At 36.2% G+C, this 19,076-nt stretch overlaps 1 protein-coding gene across 4 annotated transcripts in view; it reads right to left on the bottom strand.

The window, feature by feature from the left end:
* The window catches only part of KIF5B (kinesin family member 5B), a 46,726-nt gene that overhangs the window by 3,763 nt on the left and 23,887 nt on the right, over window positions 1-19,076 (bottom strand). The window contains exons 14-25 of one of the 4 annotated variants that reach the window (XM_043883219.1): window positions 16,613-16,819; window positions 14,299-14,442; window positions 8,328-8,516; window positions 7,092-7,209; window positions 6,725-6,786; window positions 6,519-6,628; window positions 5,362-5,463; window positions 4,563-4,623; window positions 4,354-4,425; window positions 3,899-4,003; window positions 2,614-2,830; window positions 2,022-2,090 (exon numbers count right to left, since the gene is read on the bottom strand). In XM_043883219.1, coding sequence (XP_043739154.1) covers window positions 2,022-2,090; window positions 2,614-2,830; window positions 3,899-4,003; window positions 4,354-4,425; window positions 4,563-4,623; window positions 5,362-5,463; window positions 6,519-6,628; window positions 6,725-6,786; window positions 7,092-7,209; window positions 8,328-8,516; window positions 14,299-14,442; window positions 16,613-16,819 — 1,456 coding nt within the window. Of the gene's footprint in view, window positions 1-1,925; window positions 2,091-2,613; window positions 2,831-3,898; window positions 4,004-4,353; window positions 4,426-4,562; window positions 4,624-5,361; window positions 5,464-6,518; window positions 6,629-6,724; window positions 6,787-7,091; window positions 7,210-8,327; window positions 8,517-14,298; window positions 14,443-16,612; window positions 16,820-19,076 lie in introns of all 4 variants that reach the window. The other 3 variants (XM_043883215.1, XM_043883218.1, XM_043883217.1) reach the window with 3 other exon arrangements.

Below are 19,076 nucleotides of genomic sequence, written 5' to 3'. Positions count from 1 at the left end.
CCAAAGGGGGAAAAACAGAGGCAGGAAAACCACTGTAATGTCTGCTGATGTGACACAATATTAAACACATACCACCTACAATGCAATCCTGTAAAAATGTGTGCAAGAATTCAATAAATGCTTTTAATAACAGGGAGCAGAGGAACACAGCAGCTACATCTAGAAACAACCAAACACACCAGAGGTGTCATACTCGCCAGAAAATTGGCCTTTTCTATTTAGTAAGTCAACGTCATTTAAAAAAAAAAAAAAAGAGGGTGGGGTGTTATTCTAGATTAACAGAGACTTAAGGCAAATAACCTAATGTAAGCATTGGTTCTGGACTACTCCCTGGTTTAGACAAACCAGCTGTAAAAAGACTTAAAAATCAGTAAGTAATCAGAAGATTCCAAATATAGATTTATACAACATTAAAAATATTTTGTCAGTTGTGATAATGTTGAGGCATATAGAAAAATGTTTTATTTCAGAGATACATTAAGTGGGTCATAAACTTCATAATTTACTTTTATGCTTAAGAATTTTTAAAAAGGAGTGAAAACAAAAAAGAAATCAACTGTTAAAAAAGTAACTTGCTCAAGTTCATAAAAGTAAAAAAATCAGCATTCAAACTTAGGTGGGACTCCAATATCCATTAACTCTTTCACTGTATCACTCTCTTTTGAAACCTCTACTATGTAGACAAAAAATTATATTAAATTTATGGAAATGTGAATTCTCCAGAATGCTGCTTAATATTCTACTCAAATTGCAAGCCAATATTGTGCAAAAATGACAAAGTAAAAACAAGATTAAAATAAAACAACTTCAGTGTTTGTCAGAAACAAAACCAGCTAACTATCTCATAATTATATTTTATTTTTTAGTTTCCTTAGTTTCCAAACCACCTACACACTTGGGACTTGCTAAGAATTAAATCTGATAAAATATTAGGCAGCTATACTTAGCCATGTTGTATTAAGAAAATGTTCACAATATATTGCCAAGTTAAAAAAGCAGGCTATCAGCATATTCAGAATAGCATAGTATACTGGTAGTATGTTATAGTTATTTACATTTTAACCTTCCTAATTTAAAGAAAGTTCCAGAAAGATATAAATATTGGGTGGTATTTCCAGATGATATTTATCTTCTTGCTTTGTGATAATTGTCTATCCTTTGATAGGGTGCAGCTATTACTTGTATTTAAAAAGAAACAAGAAAGAACTCATAAATCAGTCATAAAAACCACTCACAATAGTAAAACGGCAAAGGACACAGAAAAAAAAAAGTATATATATGGGCCAATAAATATATGAAAAATTCAAATTCATTCATAAATCAATGAGATGCTTATTCCAGCCTACTAAACTGGACATTTAAAAACTATTAATATTGGCAAAGATGCAACAAAATAGACAGTGTCCTTGGCTACAATACAATTTAGCATATTCATTCGGAACAGCAGTGTGTTAGGATGTGTCAAGAATCTTACAAATGTTCACTTTCTTGTGATTCCACTTATGGGAATCTTCTGGAAATAATCTGAAAGTAAGGAGGTATAAAAACATGTTTCATTACTTCAAATTTCATAAATGAAAATTTCAATACTGGAAAATTCCAAGTATGAAAAAATTAACATAATTAAATATCCAGTAAAATAGCCATGAAACCATGGTATTTACACTAGATAATAGTGAGAGCTTTAAAAAAATGACCCAATATTAGGTTAAAAACTGTAAGAACACAAATTTGAATATGCAGATATTATGATCTGAATTATGAAAAAACTCTAAAGGAAACCATGGTTAAATTACTTTCAGAATCCCATATATAAAATGAAATCATGCTACTAATTGTTAGAATCCAAAAAAGTATTTAACCACCAGTGGCTGAACACCTCCCATGGACAGTTGTGATTCAAAAGCCAGACAGAGATCACAAACCAGAGATCACAAACCCGTGCGTGTCGTGGGGAGCTTACACCGGCTTGCCTCCTCCACCTCGCACAGCCACCGGCTGGCTGTTCTGAACAAACGCACCTCCTCCACGAATCGCACTTGGATGAGTTGGAGAAGCTGCTGGATGTTGCCCGGGACGAATAGGTTTAGCTAGTATGAAAAGCAAACGCTTACTTTAGAATAAATATCACACAACCACAATGACTTACTAAGTCTCTTCTCTTTATTTACAACAAATTCCCAAATGTTTTTTCTTTGGCTTTTTGTTTCTCAGCAAATCCTTCCATCTCTCTTTTTCTTTTCAATTACATCCTTTTGTCGAGGACCTGTACAATCCTTAGAAATCTTATTGAAAGGTTAAATTCACTAACCTATTAAAAACCTTATTCCTGTATCACTGCTTTACAATTAAAGCACGAGATACTGGATGACATTTTCTTGCAAGTCTCTTCTTAGTTTCTCTAAACCTGACCAGTCTTGCTCATTTAGTTCTGACTTAGCTCCTTCCCCTGCTAAGATGCTATGCCTCAACGCTCTTCACTCCCAACAGTGCCACCCTCTGGTAAACTAGAAAATGTAACAAATACCATAGGACAAATCAGATTTCATTCTCAAGTAAATACAAATACTCAAACCAAAGCAAAGTTTCACAGTTTTATTGTGTCCTACTAACCAATCTGTGCAGAATGTCCTCTTCTGGCCATGTTCTTTGATCTGACTGCTTCCTTTATACGATCTACTTCCTGCTGATAGCGTTTGCGATCGCGAGATGCATTTTCTTTCGCTTCTTTCAGCGCAGACTCCAAAGCTTTCACCCTCTCAGCTGTAGCTCTGAGTCGCTTTTCCAGCTTAGGGAGCTCACAGCGAAGATCTGCATTATCACGTACCAGCTAAAGGTAGACACAGAAAACAAGAATTCTGGCTTTACTGATGATTTGAAAAAATATAAACATTTCATAACTTCTCTTGGGGGAAAAAAACAAAAAAACACTACATTTTATGTTAAGGTTTTCCCACAGCTAGTTTAATTTAGGCAGCAATATGTAGATAATACATATATCTCTAAATACACTCACATGTCTCCCCCCAAATATAATTTCATTCAATACTGAGGGGCTGGTGAGACTGTTCTTTCCCCCATGACAATACATTATAACATAGCATTATGTCTCTTCATTAAGAGACTCATCTGGTGGACATGAAAATGCTTTTAGATACAGTAAGACCCACAAGTAAACGTAACCTTAACAAGTCCTTAATAAGAGCTGAAAGGCTGACATTTCCTGAATCTCACTCTAGTGCAAACACCAGGTCTACAGGAACAAAGGCATACAACAATTAAGTATGCCAGGAGCTTAAAAAATAAGTAACTGAATCACGTTATCAAGCCTTAATAAAAGAAAAAAGTAAACAAAACAAACAAACCCCACAGTAAGTATTCCTCTTTTTTGAGGGGCCACACTGTATAGCTTGCGGGATCTTAAGTTCCCTGACCAGGGATCAAATCTGGAACCCCCAATAGTAGAAATGTAGAGTCCTAACCATTGGACTGCCAGGGAAGTCCCTACTTTATAAAAAAAAAAAATTAGCTGCCTTGTTATATTACATATTTCACACTCTGAGGTATTAAATGTATGAAGACCAAAAAAAACCAACACCAACCTTATTTTAACTTAAAGACTTATCTCCCAGAGATTTAAAAATGAGCATGAATAAATTAAGGAAACTGACAGACCTGAAGCCCTACCAGGAAAATAACGACCTGTCTTTCACTGGCCTCTTGATAAAAGGCTGTTAAAAACAGTAACTAACGTAAAAATTGCTAGTGGTTTATTTATATAATTGCATGACAGAGTAACAGAATGGCTCAGGATATGAAAATCCTTAGGACTCTTAAGATTCAAATGCTTGTCACTCCTCAGTTTTTATTGCAGCGACAGTGGAAGACTCTTTATTACCTGTTTGTGGACTTTGGTGAGTTGTTCCAGATTATTTTCAAGAAAGGAGATTTTCTGCTTCTGAGCAGCACTGCCTCCAGTGTCATCTGAATCAATCTCGGCACTCTAGAAAAAGATCAATCAATGCTATGAAAAAATATTACTGGATCAAATAAAAGGTCTAAGTTTAACTACTACCAAAACTGTTAGGACAATGTAAAGTTATTTCACTTGTGAATACAATTAGACACAGAAAGCACTGCTGTAAGGCAAAAGGGCGGCAGAGGATGTGATGGTTAAATAGCATCACTGGCTCAATCGACATGAATTTGAGCCACCTCTGGGAGACAGGAGGTCAGAGGAGCGAGGTATGCTGCAGTCCATGGTGTTGCAAAGAGTCAGATATGACTTAGCGATGAACAACAAAAACAGTAAGCAGCATTACATAAATATTCACCCTGGTATTATTTTATCACCTTTTTAACCCTGGTGGCCAGGTCCTGAACAAAGAGCTTCCGCAGGTTGTGTAGAGTCTGAAGTTCCTTTGCCTTGAATTAAGAAATAAGTATTTTTAGAAGCTGGTCTTCAAATTTACTAAAACCAGGGGAAGAATCCATTAATATTCCCCAATCCAAAAAAAAAAAAAAATATTCCCCAATCCTATTTATTTCCAAGTTTTTCTTACCACTGTCTCTTCCAAACCTTTCAGGTCTTGTCTTGCTTGTTCTCGTCTATCTTGCATAACCCTGAAGAGTAGAATAATATACAAATACAATAAATATGGGCTCAACTTTGAGTCCATAAATTCTAGTTTTATTTAGCACAAGTATTCAATCAAATATTTTTATATGACAGGATCAATGCTTAAATTCATATATGAAAAAGATCTTATTTTGAGAAAATTTACCAATGTTTAGTCTTTCAAAGAAATTTTTATATGCCTTATAATCTATAAACCTAAAATCTATAGGTTATCAGGAAAGAACTGTCATAATATAGCAATGGGAGAGATGAAAGACTATGTGGCAGAATTTAAGGAATAAGGAATGGCTCTGAGTTTTAGAATATGCACTATCATATAGTCAGAAACAACTCTGACCAATGGAAAATTACAGATTATAAATTACTGAAGACAAAAAAGAATGTGTTTTTATGCAAGATCAAATCTGACAAAAATTCAGTTTTTGTGGCAGATCCTGAAATCTAAACTTCTAAATGTCACGCTTTAGGTTTATTTTTATGATGGACCTTGAAGTAATCTGAATCTTGATTATCAGTGAAATATAAGACTTTGCTTTCACTAAAGTATAAGAATGAACTACATGTTTTTAGGTATAAATCAAACCAACTCAGAGGGTTTAAGAAAAACACCCCTTAGCCTACACAAAGTGAAACATTTATCCACTGAATATAACTGAGAGCAATGCCTGTAATTCTCTAATTTAGTTTTTTACTTTTACACCTGAATCAAAATGTCTACTCACGTAAGTTCATGTAGTTTTCTGCTCTTTTCCTGATCTGTAGCTTTCAACTTTTCATGTTCTACTCTCAGGCGTTCTTGCTCTAACATCATTTTCTGGTTTTGGCTGACAAAATAAAAAACACCTCACAAGATCAACATCATCATTTTCTGAATGCTGTAATTAAAAATTTTCAAAATCTTAAATTCTGTAGTCTCACCATTCACATACACCAGGCCTCCTCTTTTAGGCTGCCATCCAGAGAGGCAGAAATATCATATGGCTACATTCAGCCATATGATATTTTTCAGTTTGGTTTGAGACCATATCTTGATTTTGTATGTTTCATTCTCCTGAATTCTTTCCCTAAATTCATTAACGAAAAGTTCCATGTCCCAAGCTTTGTCATCAATTTTTGTTACTCTCCTTTGCCTCCTACTCAAATCATGATTTGGTCAAAGACCTCAAATTTTTCTATCAATTCCATGCTATATGTGAATGGCTGTGGAAGTAAGGAAAATATGTTCTAGAAAAACTAAGACAACCACTTCTATTAAAAGAAACATTTCTAAAACTCACAATTTTCATAAAGTTTTTCTCAGGAATTCCCTGGTGGTCCAGTGGTTAAGAATCCACCTTGCAAATGCAGGAACTTGGGTTCAAATCCTTGGTCAGGGAACTAAGATCCCACATGCCGTGGGGCAACTGAGCTCTCATGCCTCAACTAGAGAGCCCGAGTGCTACAGACTACAGAGGCCAGACTCCCTGCAGCCATGCACCACAATTAGAGAGGCCTGTATGCCCCAAACAAGAGCCAATGCAGCCTAAAATAAATAATTTTTTAAAAAAGCGTATTTTTAAAAAACGTTAAGGAAAGGATCTGGAAAAGACAGTGATGTGTATCTGAAATAATGGTTAAAGTTGGGCAGTATTTTTCTTTTTACTGAATATCTATATCAAAAGACCTAAGAAAAATTTTCAAAAACTTCCACTGGGACTAGAAGTTCTACTCACAAATGAAGATTCTTTATTTTCAAGTCAAAAATTGTTTCAAAGAAAAATGCAGGTTAGAAACATTAGAAATAAGGATATATTACCCACCAGGGACCTTTTATGTCCTCCTGTCTCAAGAGTTAAGTCTTAAGTTTCTATTACCTCAGAAGAAAGGAAAGTACACTTACTCTTGAAGATCAGTAATAAGTTTTTCTTTTGCCTCGACTTCATCTCTCAAACTACTAATTTGTTTTTGATGAGTTTCTCTGTGGCTTTGGATCTGCTGTTCAACAGCTTGCTAAAATAATTGGAGGAAAAGGATTTTAAGTCAGATTAATCATGATTAATAATGATGAATTAAAACCATTAGAGTCCAATGCTACACCAAACTTACCTTAACTTCATTTGCCGTCTGAACCTTATTCAAGTGCTCCTTTTCCATCTCATGCACTTTCTCTGTTTGGGTGGGAAGAGAAAATATAAGAGAGTTCTTCAAGTCCCTTGTGTCAGGACACGTGCACACAACACATGCATGCACGCGCGCACACACACACAACTTAGAAATTGGACACTTCCATATTCAAAAACAATTTCAAAAATATGTTTCAAAGCCACACTAAAATGTAATATTTACTATTCCAATTGGTCTGTATTCTTACTAGTGTATTCTCCATCAGTGTGAATATGTTTACTACAATCATACTGAAGTCAGTAACAGTTTATAACATATATGTAACTCATGAATAACTGGAAGAGGGTACCTTGTGCTCGAAGCTGGACTAGTTCCTCACTGAGGGAATCAACAGACTCCTCCAGCTGTCTTTTTTTTTGCTCCACATTTTGAAGATACTCAGTCAATGATTTGATTTTGGCTTCATGCTTTTGAGGAAAATAAACTGTTATGAAGTGGAATAAAACCTCTCATACACACTCAGTTGTTCAGAGTATTTGAAAGTAGGCAAGATTTATCAATATATTAAACATAAAATAAACTTATAGAACAAAATACTTAAGACCAAAATGTTCAGGGGCAAGTTTTTTAAAATGACAAAAGAATTTGATCAATGAAATGGTCATCTGTGCAATTTCTAACACTTACAAAATAAGGCACTTTAAAGGCTGATTACTTTGTTAACAAAGGTCCATCTAGCCAAGGCTATGGTTTTTCCAGTGGTCATGTATGGATGTGAGAGTTGGACCACTTCAGCTGAGTGCTGAAGAACTGACGCTTTTAAACTGTGGTGTTGGAGAAGACTCTTGAGAGTCCCTTGGACTGCAAGGAGATCCAACCAGTCCATCCTAAAGGGAATCAGTCCTGAATATTCATTGGAAGGACTGATGCTGAAGCTCAAACTCCAATACTTCACTGATGTGAAGAGCTGACTCATTTGAAAAGACCCTGATGCTGGGAAAGATTGAGGGCAGGAGGAGAAGTGGACGACAGAGGATGAGATGGTTTGATGGCATCACTGACTCAATGGATAGTGGTTTGGGTGGACTCCGGGAGTTGGTGATGGACAGGGAGGCCTGGTGTGCTGCAGTTCATGGGGTCGCAAAGAGTCAGACACGACTGAGCGACTGAACTGAAGGCTGATTTCTGAGGTAATATTCTGTTATCTCCAACTAACATTAACCTCTACCTTTCTCCTCCAATTCCTATCCTGCTGAATGATCTCATCCATTTAGCTGCCAAAGCCATCTAACTGGCCCTGCAGTTTTGCTTATGCTAGAATTATTCCAGATTCTTCAGTAGTCATCAGTCACAGCTTTCTAGTAAATTCCTATACTTAACATATACATGTCACCAAATATAACCCAGTTCAATCATTCATGTTATCACACTGCAGATAGAATAGGAAAAAGTAGCTGAATTAACTGCTTAATGTTGTTACTCAAAATAACCTACAAAAGGTCATTTTTCTTAGAACTTTAACAATAAATAAAATTTATATGTGGCTGTTCAAAAAATTGAGGAAGGTTTGTTTTGTAACACATACTTGAGAGATACGAAGCTGGCATGCTGCTAACTCCTTTTCATTTTCTTCCATTTTTTTGTTGCTCTCAGTTTGTGTGCTTTCTAACTGTTTGCAGCGTTTTACCATGGTTTTTACTTCTGACTTCATTTTGCTAATGTAGAGCCTTGCGACAGTGAATTCTTCATCTATCATGCCAGTTCCCTCCGGCTGCTGTGAGAAAAGGAGAAACAGAAATGAAAGATAAAAAAAGTCTTTCTTGGTGTGTGTTTACCCAATTAGGTTCTAAAATCTTAAACAAAATTAAATACTTTTAATATTACTCAATATTTGTAGGAAGTTTGGAATTTTTTAAATTAAATATTGTTTTTACTAAAGGGTAAGTAAAGGAGAGCTTAATTTTTGCCTTATCTTCTAAACTTAATTTTTAACACACGTCTACAGGGAAGAAAAATGTAACATATAAACAAACAAAACTAATGAACTCTATCTCTTTCAATTTGTGGATTTCTTCCTCAAAGGTGCTCAGTAAATTTACTGTTTATATGTAAGTCCAGTTCAAAACTTAACAAATAATGACGTTTAGGTGGCTAGAAAAGAATGACTTCCTCACTAAGGAGGAACTGTGGTCAGGGCACATTTCTTAGTAACTTTCATGAGTTTCATTACAAAATTCCAGTACAATATTCAGTGTCAAAAAATAAGAAGCTCAACCAGTGGTTGAGTGGTTAGGACTCACTTTCACTGCTGGAGCCCAGGTTCAATCCCTGGTTGGGGAACTAAGATCCTACAAGCCACACGGTATGACCAAAAAAATTCCCCAAACCCAAAAACATAAAAATAAAAAACAAACAAAAATAGAGCTTGACCCTCCCACTATCATCTGGGACAAGACAAGGATGCTTACCCTCACCAGTTCTATTCAACATAGTACTGGAAGTTCTAACCCGCATCAATCAGACAAGAAATAAAAGATACCCAAATTGAAAGGAAATAGGTAAAACTATCATATGTAGATAATATACTATATATAGAAAACCCTAAAGAATTCACACAAAACCTAGAATTGATAAAATGAATTCAGCAAGGTAGCAGGATACAAATTAACATATAGAAACTGGTTGCATTTCTTTACATTAACAATAAAGTATCAGAAAGGCAATGTTAAAAAACCCCAGTATCCTTTAAAATCATATCAATAAACCTATAAAACAGGAATAAACCTGAACCATGTAGGCTGAAGACTTACATGCTGAAAACTACAAAACATTAATAAAGGAAACTGATGTTTATTTAAAGAAATGGAAAGATATTCCATGTTCTTGAGCTGAAAGAATGCTGTTAAAATGGCCATATTACCCAGAGCAAACTATAGATTTAATGGGATTACTATCAAATTACCCATGATATTCATCACAGAACTAAATAATCCTAAAATTTATATGGAACCATAAGATCTAGAATTGCCAAAGCAATCCTAAGGAAAAAGCAGGAGGTATAACCCTCCCAGACTTCAGACAATACTACAAAGCTACAGTCAGCAAAAAAAGCACGATACTGGCTCAGAGAACCCAGAAATAAACCCACACCTATGGACAATTAACCTTTCACAAAGAAGGCAAGAACATACAATAGGAAAAAGTCTTTTAGCAAATGGTGTTGAGAAAGGTGGACAGCCAGATGAATCAATGGAGTTAAGACACTCCTTCATACCATGCACAAAAATAAACTCAAAAGGGCTTAAAGACTTAAACTTTAGACATGACACCATAAAACTAGAAGAGATTATAGGCAAAATATTCTCTGATAAATCATAGCAATATTTTCTTAAGTTCAGTATCCCAAGGCAGCAGAAATAAAAGCAAAAGCAAACAAATGGGACCTAATCAAACTTACAAGCTTTTGCAAAGAAAAGGAAACCATAATCAAAACAAAAAGACAACCTACAGAATGGCAGAAAATATTTGCAAATGATGAGACCATGAAGGGCTTAATTTCCAAAATATACAAACAGCTCATACAACTCAACAACAAAACAAACACCCCCAGCCCCCATAAGCAGCAGAAGACTTAAACAGACATCTCTCCAAAGAGGAAATACAGATGGCCAAAAGGCACATGAAAAGATGCTTAAGACCACTAATTATTAGAGAAATGCAAATCAAAAATACAATGAGGTATCATCTAACATTGGTCAGAACGGCCTACATTAAAAAAGTCTACAACTAACAAATGCTGGAGAGGGTGTAGAGAAAAGGGAACCCTCCTATACTGCTGGTGAGAATGTAAACTTGTGCAGCCACTATGAAGAACACTATGGAGGTTTCTCAAAATAAAAATAGAATTACCGTATAATCCAGCAGTCAGTCCCACTTCTGGGCATTAACTAGTATATGCCAACGAGCGGGGGGTGGGGCAGAGTGGGAGGGTGGGATTAGCAGACGCAAAACAGTATATATAGAATGGATAAACAACAAGGTCCTACTGTATAGCAGGAATATACCTTCAATATTCTGTGCTAAATCATAATGGAAAAAGAGTATGAAAAAGAATGTGTATCTATGTATAAATGAATCACCCGGGTTTACAGGAGAAATTAACACAATATTGTAAATCAACTATATTTGAACTTAAAAATAAGGAGCTTGAAAAGAAAGAAGTAAACCTGTCTTTGTGTGCAGATGACATGATTGTTTAAAGAAAAACTCCTGGAACTAATAAGCCATTATAGCAACATTATAGGATACAAGATTAACTTACACAAAAGTCAATCACTTTCTAATATACTAGCAAAACAAAGAAACAAGGGAATCTGAAACTAAAAACCTCTTTCTGATGTCATTCATATTATCACTTAAAAGAAACAGCCAACATAATATAGAAGAACAACAAAGTTGGAGGACTGACACCACCCAACTTCAAGACTTACTAAAGCTACAGTTATCAAGATGACATGCTACTGACAAAAGAACAAATAGGTTATTAGAAAAGAATCGAAAGCCTAGGAATAGCATACACAAATATAGTCAATTAATCTCTGACAGAGGACAAAGGGAATTATGGAAAATGGACAGTCTTTTCAGTAAACTGCTGGAAAAACTAATCACCCACATGTAAATACCTCATAGAAAAAAATGAACTCCCAATGGATCAATAAATGTAAATTCAAAACCAAAAAACTTCTAGAAGATAACAAATGAGAAAATCTAGGTGACCGTGGGTTTGGAGATGAGGTTTTAAAGTGTAATACCAAAACCACAATCCATGAAGAAAACGAATGGCAAGCTAGACTTCATTAAAAAGATAAGCCCCCCCCCCCCCCAAAAAAAGATAAGCCAGACTGGGAGAAATATCAGCAAAGCACATACCTAACGAAGGACTATTATTCAAAACACACAAACAGAACTCTTAAAATTCAAGGTAAGAAAATCAAGAGTCCAAAATGCAAATTCAAACAGTGTGCTGCGGCTGATTCATGTTGATGGACAGCAGACATCAACACAATGTTGTAAACCAATTATCCTTCAATTAAAAACAAAAACACCAAAACTGTGTGATAATGTCACATATCTGTTAAAAAGGCTCAAACCAAAAAAATGATGACATCAAATACCTAGTGAGGATGTGAATTAACAGAACTTTCATTTTATTGCTGGTGGGAGCAAAAAATGCTATAAGCCAATTTTGAACACAGTTTGGGAGTTTCTTACTAAGCTAATGTAGTCTTAACCTATGATCTAGCAATCACACTCTTAGTTATTTTAACCCATTGAATCAAAAACTTATGCACTCAAAAAACCTGCACATGAATGTCTGTTTATAGCAGCTTTAAAGTGGAGGTAACCAAAGTGGCCTTCAACAGGTACTTACCTACATACAAAAGGGCTTCCCTGGTGGCTCAAATGGTAAAGAATCTGCCTGCAATGCAGACACTGGGTTCGATCCCTGGGTCTGGAAGATCCCCGGGAGAAGGGAATGACAACCCACTCCAGTATTCTTGCCTGGAGAATTCCGTGGACAGAGCCTGGCAGGCAGTCCATGGGGTCAGAAAGAGTCAGACACGACTGAGCAACTAACACTTTCACTTTCTTCTACATACAAAAATGAAATGAGCTATCAAGCTAAAAGACATAGAAAAACATTAAATGCACACTGCTAAGTAAAAGAAGCCAGTCTGAAACAGCTAATACTGTATGATTCCACTTAGGTGACGTTCTGGAAATCGCACAACTAGAGACAGTTAAAAAGATCAGTGTTTGCTAGTGATTCAGGGGAGAGGGATGAGCAGGTAAAGAACAAGCAACTTGTTAGGACAGTGAAATGATTTTGATACTGCAATGGTGGATCTATATTATGCATTCATCAAAATCCAGAAACTTGTACAACACGAAGAATGAAACATAATGCAAAACATGCAAAACAAGGAGAACTCAAGCAGCGCTTACTGATGATGTTTAACAGGAAAAGAATTACATGCAAAACACAAGAATACTGAGGATCCATTTTTTCTTTTAAAAGAACCTATTTAAAATAAAATAAAATAAAAGAACCTATTTGCAAGTCTGACTTGTTTTCAAAATACTACAATGGTTTAGTGACAAAAGTGGTTTAGATGTCTGGTTATCAGTGGCTGTGCCACAAGACATAAGCCAGCCTCACTCTTTATTTTCTCTACCTTTACCACTTCTTCACTTTTAAATTATTTGAACATGAAATGGATGAAAAAAGTGAAAAGTGTTGCTGACTCTTTGTTGTGTCCAAAACAACAAAGAGTTGTGTCTGACTTTTTGTGACGCCAAGGACTGTAGCCTGCCAGGCTCCTCTGTCCATGGACTTCTCCAGGCAAGAATACTGAAGTGGGTTGTCATTTTCTTCTCCAATGAAATGGATGAATTTTTCTAAAAACAAGCCACAAACTTACAAAGAAAAATTTGAACATGTTTGCAGTGTTCAGAATACGAAGGAAATCTACTTTTTTATCCCGGAAGATTCCAACAGAACGTGATCAATCTCACACACTTCACCACACACAAGACAGGGCAGGATGTTCAGACTGACAGTGAAGAAAGAGCAAGTCACATCATTCAATGTTTAATGCTCTTCTGTTCTGATAAGGTGAGCCAGCATTAAGAAATGACACAATTATGAGAATGAATCCTTGCCTCCATCAACAAACGACAGCTCAGAATAACAACAGAAGGAAAGTGTGCTCCACAGTGAAAGCTTTTATTTCCTTTCCAACTCTTGTTAAACAGGGCTGCTTACCTGGCTTTCACTATAAACTCAAGTATAAATTTGCTCTCCTTATCACTATAATTAGACTTTAATTTTAAAAAAAGGAAGTCCATACAAATATCTAACTGCAACATACAAACCTTTCATGTTATGTGCATGTTTTTCAGTTAAGAGTCTAGTCTGTATTTTTTATCTAAGTTTTAAAATCTACCAGGTTGCAATTTTTTTTAACTACACACTAGTGCTAATATAACGAGTATCCGCACCCTGAAAAAGATTATTAGAAAAGAAAAAATGTAGCAAAATTTTGATGACTGATTAACTCTAAGGTTCACAATATTGTCCTGTTTACTACTGTATGTCTGAAAAATTTCAAAATATAAAGAATTAATTAGCAGTGCTCACCTTTTATCTTTTTAAACAGAGCAACCAGAAGCTAACTTACAGTTTACTCCTGGAGCTATTGTTTCAATTACACACTTTCTGTGTAGTAATTTATTAACAATAATTTCTAAGTGCAAAAATCTTTACATAGAGAAGAAAACCAAACATGTGGTCCAGATAAACGCTATTGACTGAGCATGTCTCCTTGAGCACCCTTTATCTTCTCCCTCTTCCTCATCTATTTAAAATGAAGCTAATACCCTCTACTACAGATGGGTCTTGGAGGAGGAGATGATGGGTATGAAAAGAACTTTGTGAAAAATGAAAGCATGAGCTCTATACAGATAATCGTGCTTACTCTCAGGTAGTTAGTTACCTTTACGTCGTTGTTTCCCACAGCAATTCCTATTTCTGCCAGGTCCTTTAGTAAAGATGCCATCATCTCTGCTGCTCTTTTTTTCTGGTGGTTGGTCATTTCCTTAAGTTTCTGAAGCTCAGCATCTATACTTGCTAAACTTGCCTAATAGAACAAAACACAAAAGTGAAATCTATTAAATGAAAGAGCAACTCAAATATTGACAGGTATTTTCATTTAGTACTCACAAAACCATTATTTTCTGCTTTCATTTTCTTGAATTCTCTACTGAGTTCTGGGCTAGCTCTCAGCTCAAATTTAAAATGTATTTTAGGCCTAAGAGGACCATGTAAAGTAGCCATATTGTAGCTCCATCAAAAGCAGACAGTTTGTATTACTTCACAAATTTTTGAGATTGGATGTTTTGAGATTGGATGTACTTAGAAATGGAAAACTTTCAAATTAACTAGATTTGATTTTCATTTATTACCTTTGGAAACAGTCTGAGAAAATATGTTAGTATGGAACTGATAAGTCTTCTAGATGGCTGATAAGTTTTATCTGCTTTTTATATAGTATTTAGTTTCTGAAAAGAATTCACCTGGTAATTACTACTACTTTTGTACTATGATACATGCAATTATCCAGGAGACAGTGAAGTAGCATTACTATATGAGTTTAATTACTATAATTATAAATTTAAAATAATAGCTGGCTTACCAGCAACAAAGTCACCACAATTCTGAAAATTCAACTGAATCTGGCTGCTTTAAAACTGTTTGTTGTGTCACAGATCATATACTTCATTTTTAATGCAAGTTACTGACTTTTCATCAGTATTTTTTAGTAAAGATACCATTGTTTCAGCTGCTCATTTCTTCTGATCATCTCCTTAAGTGTCTGAAAACTAGCAGATTGTGAGTTCACTCAGTTTGATCTACAATATACTACCAAATCCAAATTACCAGATAATATCTCTAGCAACTGAACAGCAATATTCTTAAGTATATAAAAAGATGCAGACCACTTTAGGGGTTTCTAACTCCTTACCAATACAGTGCTCATATATAAACTGGAACACAAACAGAACAGTCATACAGGCTGAAATCAATGGCTAAGGACCAACTTACAGTTTACAGAGTTTTAGGAAACTCCTAACATTTGTCCATATAGAAATCAGGTTTGCTAATGATGCAACTCAGTTAAGAGTTATAAAGGTACTTTGATTTCCATGGTATTAATTATAACTTCAAGCTAAATGTAACTTGGGAGATCAAAAAGGGAAAAGGAACTTCTCCAGGAGCAGAAAGGCTATTAAAAATGTCATTTCATAGCACTGATTGCTTTCCTTTAAACACTTGATATGACAGGGAAACAACTAGTGAGCACTAATCCTGTGTCCAACTTTAAATATGATTTCTAAACAAGAAGCCAGCATTAACAACAAAACTTTAAGAAGAAGAGAGCTCATTCATGGTGATGCTCCAAATATCGCAGAAGCAGTCACAGTTGTATACGATTTCTGGCATCACTGCCGGAGGGCAGTGATTCTTGCCTTACAGTGATGAAAACAAAAATCCTCATTCCCTGGGGAACCATGATGAAGCTATTACACTGTCCTAGAAGACACTGGTCCAGGTATTGGAAATTTAACAGTGAACAAAACATAAATTACGTGAAATCATATATCCTGCTAGTTTCCTTATGTGCACATTTTTAAAATCATAGTTTGAACAGTTGGCTAATAACTTTACTAGGCAACTAGTCAATTTTTTTTCTTTTAACAATAGAACATTATCTGGAGTAGCCAATATGTGGGAGAAGGCAATGGCACCCCACTCCAGTACTCTTGCCTGGAAAATCCCATGGACGGAGGAGCCTGGTAGGCTGCAGTATATGGGGTCACTAAGAGTCAGACACAATTGAGCGTCTTCACTTTCACTTTTCACTTTCATGCATTGGAGAAGGAAATGGCAACCCACTCCAGTGTTCTTGCCTGGAGAATCCCAGGGACGGGAGAGCCTGGTGAGCTGCCATCTATGTGGTTGCACACAGTCGGACATGACTGAAGTGACTTAGCAGCAGCAGCAGTCAACATGTAGCCAATTAAAATACCACTTTAATTACATATTAATAGATCTTTAGAAACTAAAAAACTAACCCTCTTCCTCTACCTTAAAGCTTCATATATGGGAGGAAATAAATAAAGTTGACACTTGAGTTCTTGGAAAAATCTATGCTATCAGTCTTGAGCTTTTACAGAAATAATTTACTTAGGTAACTTTTCAATTAAGAATACTTTACTAAAGTATTAAGAAAGAGAACTGTACCCTACCGATTTCTGATTCAGCTCGTCACTAAGTAATTCATATTCCTTAGTTTTGTCTTCAACTTCCTGAGACTTCTGATCATAGTTGACAGCAAGTTCTTCCAAGGCTTGTAAAACTTCCTTTACTTCTTCCTTAGAGGCATCATTTTCTGCCTGAAGGCGATTCAGCTCAGTCTGCATATTATCTTGATCTCTTCGGGTAGATGCCAGAAGCTGTAGGAAGGAATAAAAATATCTATTTTATCCAAAGTACACTGAGTAACTGGTTTTTAAAACATAAACAAGTTTAAAAAAAAAAAACAACAACACCTTTTATCACTTGCTAGCCAAAAACGGAATGAAATGTAGATATTACTACATATGGTAACATCTATTCATTCAACAGGTTTACTGAATACCTACTGTGTGCACATTCTGTGCTTAACACTGTGGGAGATGGAAAAAATCTAGTGGAAGACAGATACACAAACGAATGCAATACATAATGAAATGGAGCCATAATGGAGACAGGACATGACAAAGATATTTCTGGACGGATATTCAAGGAGAAGGAGGCTAGAATAGGAAAATTATTGTCAGGTGCACACTAACAGAAAGAAAAAGACACACAAGGCTCCTAACAGTGCGCACAGAAAAAGAAAGAAATCAGAAGATGCTTTAAAAGTTTACGTTTTCTTTTGGCAACAGAGGGTGGCATCTGAGCTATGTCTGAGGAAAACATGGTATCAGCAAATAAAATCTAAACTGCAAGAAGCCAATAAACTCTTAGGAGGATACTGCCATCATGTAGGTCAGTTGCTTTGAAGTAGGGGCATCTGGAATTTGTAGGAGTTTTCTAATGGGGTAGAGTGTTAATGCCACTTAGAAGTAGGAGCCAGGGACGCCAACTGTCCTGTAAAGTGGACAGAACAATATAAATGGAGAATTATGCAAATGATACCAGTGCCCCTTTGATAAACAATGATACTAGAGTTGAAACAAATAATATGATTCAACCAGGATTAATCTGACTGGTGGCAGACATTTCCTGGGCTTTCCTTGTAGCTCAGCTGGTAAAGAATCCACCTGCAGTGCAGGAGACTTGGGCTCAATCCCTGGGTTGGGAAGATCCCCTGGAGAAGGGAAAGGCTACCCACCTCAGTATTCAGGCCTTAAGAATTCCACGGACTGTATAGTTCATGGGGTTGCAAAGTCGGACACAACTGACTGACTCACACTTTCACTTTTCAGATACCACTTACTGAAGTTATACAGTCTTTGCTCCAATCCCCGGAACGAACCTCAAAGGACCACTTTTCAATTATCCCCTTTTTGAAGGGGATTGAAGAAAGTAGGGAAAACCACTAGACCATTCAGGTATGACCTAAATCAAATCCCTTATGACTATACAGTGGAAGTGAGAAATAGAGTTAAGGGACTAGATCTGACAGACAAAGTGCCTGATGAACTATGGACGGAGGTCGTGACACTGTACAGGAGACAGGAGTCAAGACCATCCCCAAGAAAAAGAAATGCAAAAAAGCAAAATGGCTGTCTAAGGAGGCCTTACAAATAGCTGTGAAAAGAAGCGAAGCGAAAAGCAAAGGAGAAAAGGAAAGATATACCCATTTGAATGCAGAGTTCCAAAGAATAGCAAGGAGAGATAAGAAAGCCTTCCTCAGTGATCAACGCAAAGAAATAGAGGAAAACAATAGAATAGGAAAGACTAGAGATCTCTTCAAGAAAATCAGAGATACCAAAGGAACATTTCATGCAAAGATGGGCTCAATAATGGAAAGAAATGGTATGGATCTAACAGAGGCAGAAGATATTAAGAAGAGGTGGCAAGAATACACATAAGAACTGTACAAAAAAGATCTTCACGACCCAGATAACCCCAATGGTGTGATCACTCACACTCATCTAGAGCCAGACATCCTGGAATGTGAAGTCAAGTGGGCCTTAGGAAGCATCACTATGAACAAAGCTAGTGGAGATGGTGGAATTCCAGTTGAGCTATTTCAAATCCTAAAAGATGATGCTGTGAAAGTGCTGCACTCAGTATGTCAGCAAATTTGGAAAACTCAGCAATGGCCACAGGACTGGAAAAGGTCAGTTTTCATTCCAATCCCAAAGAAAGGCATTCCCAAAGAATGCTCAACTACCGCACAATTACACTCATCTCACACGCTAGCAAAGTAATGCTCAAAATTCTCCAAGCCAGGCTTCAGAATATGTGAACCGTGAACTTCCAGATGTTCAAAATGGTTTTAGAAAAGGCAGAGGAACCAGAGATCAAGTTGCCAACATCCGCTGGATCATCAAAAAAGCAAAAGAGTTCCAGAAAAACATCTACTTCTGCTTTACTGACTATGCCAAAACCTTTGACCGTGTTGATCACAATAAACTGTGGAAAATTCTGAAGGAGATGGGAATACCAGACCACCTGACTTGCCTCTTGAGAAACCTGTATGCAGGTCAGGAAGCAAGA

The sequence above is a fragment of the Cervus elaphus genome, chromosome 23, assembly GCF_910594005.1.
Source record: "Cervus elaphus chromosome 23, mCerEla1.1, whole genome shotgun sequence".
NCBI classification, from domain to species: domain Eukaryota; kingdom Metazoa; phylum Chordata; class Mammalia; order Artiodactyla; family Cervidae; genus Cervus; species Cervus elaphus.
Note: the sequence above shows the minus strand (reverse complement) of the source record. Positions and strands in the feature narration are given on the sequence as shown.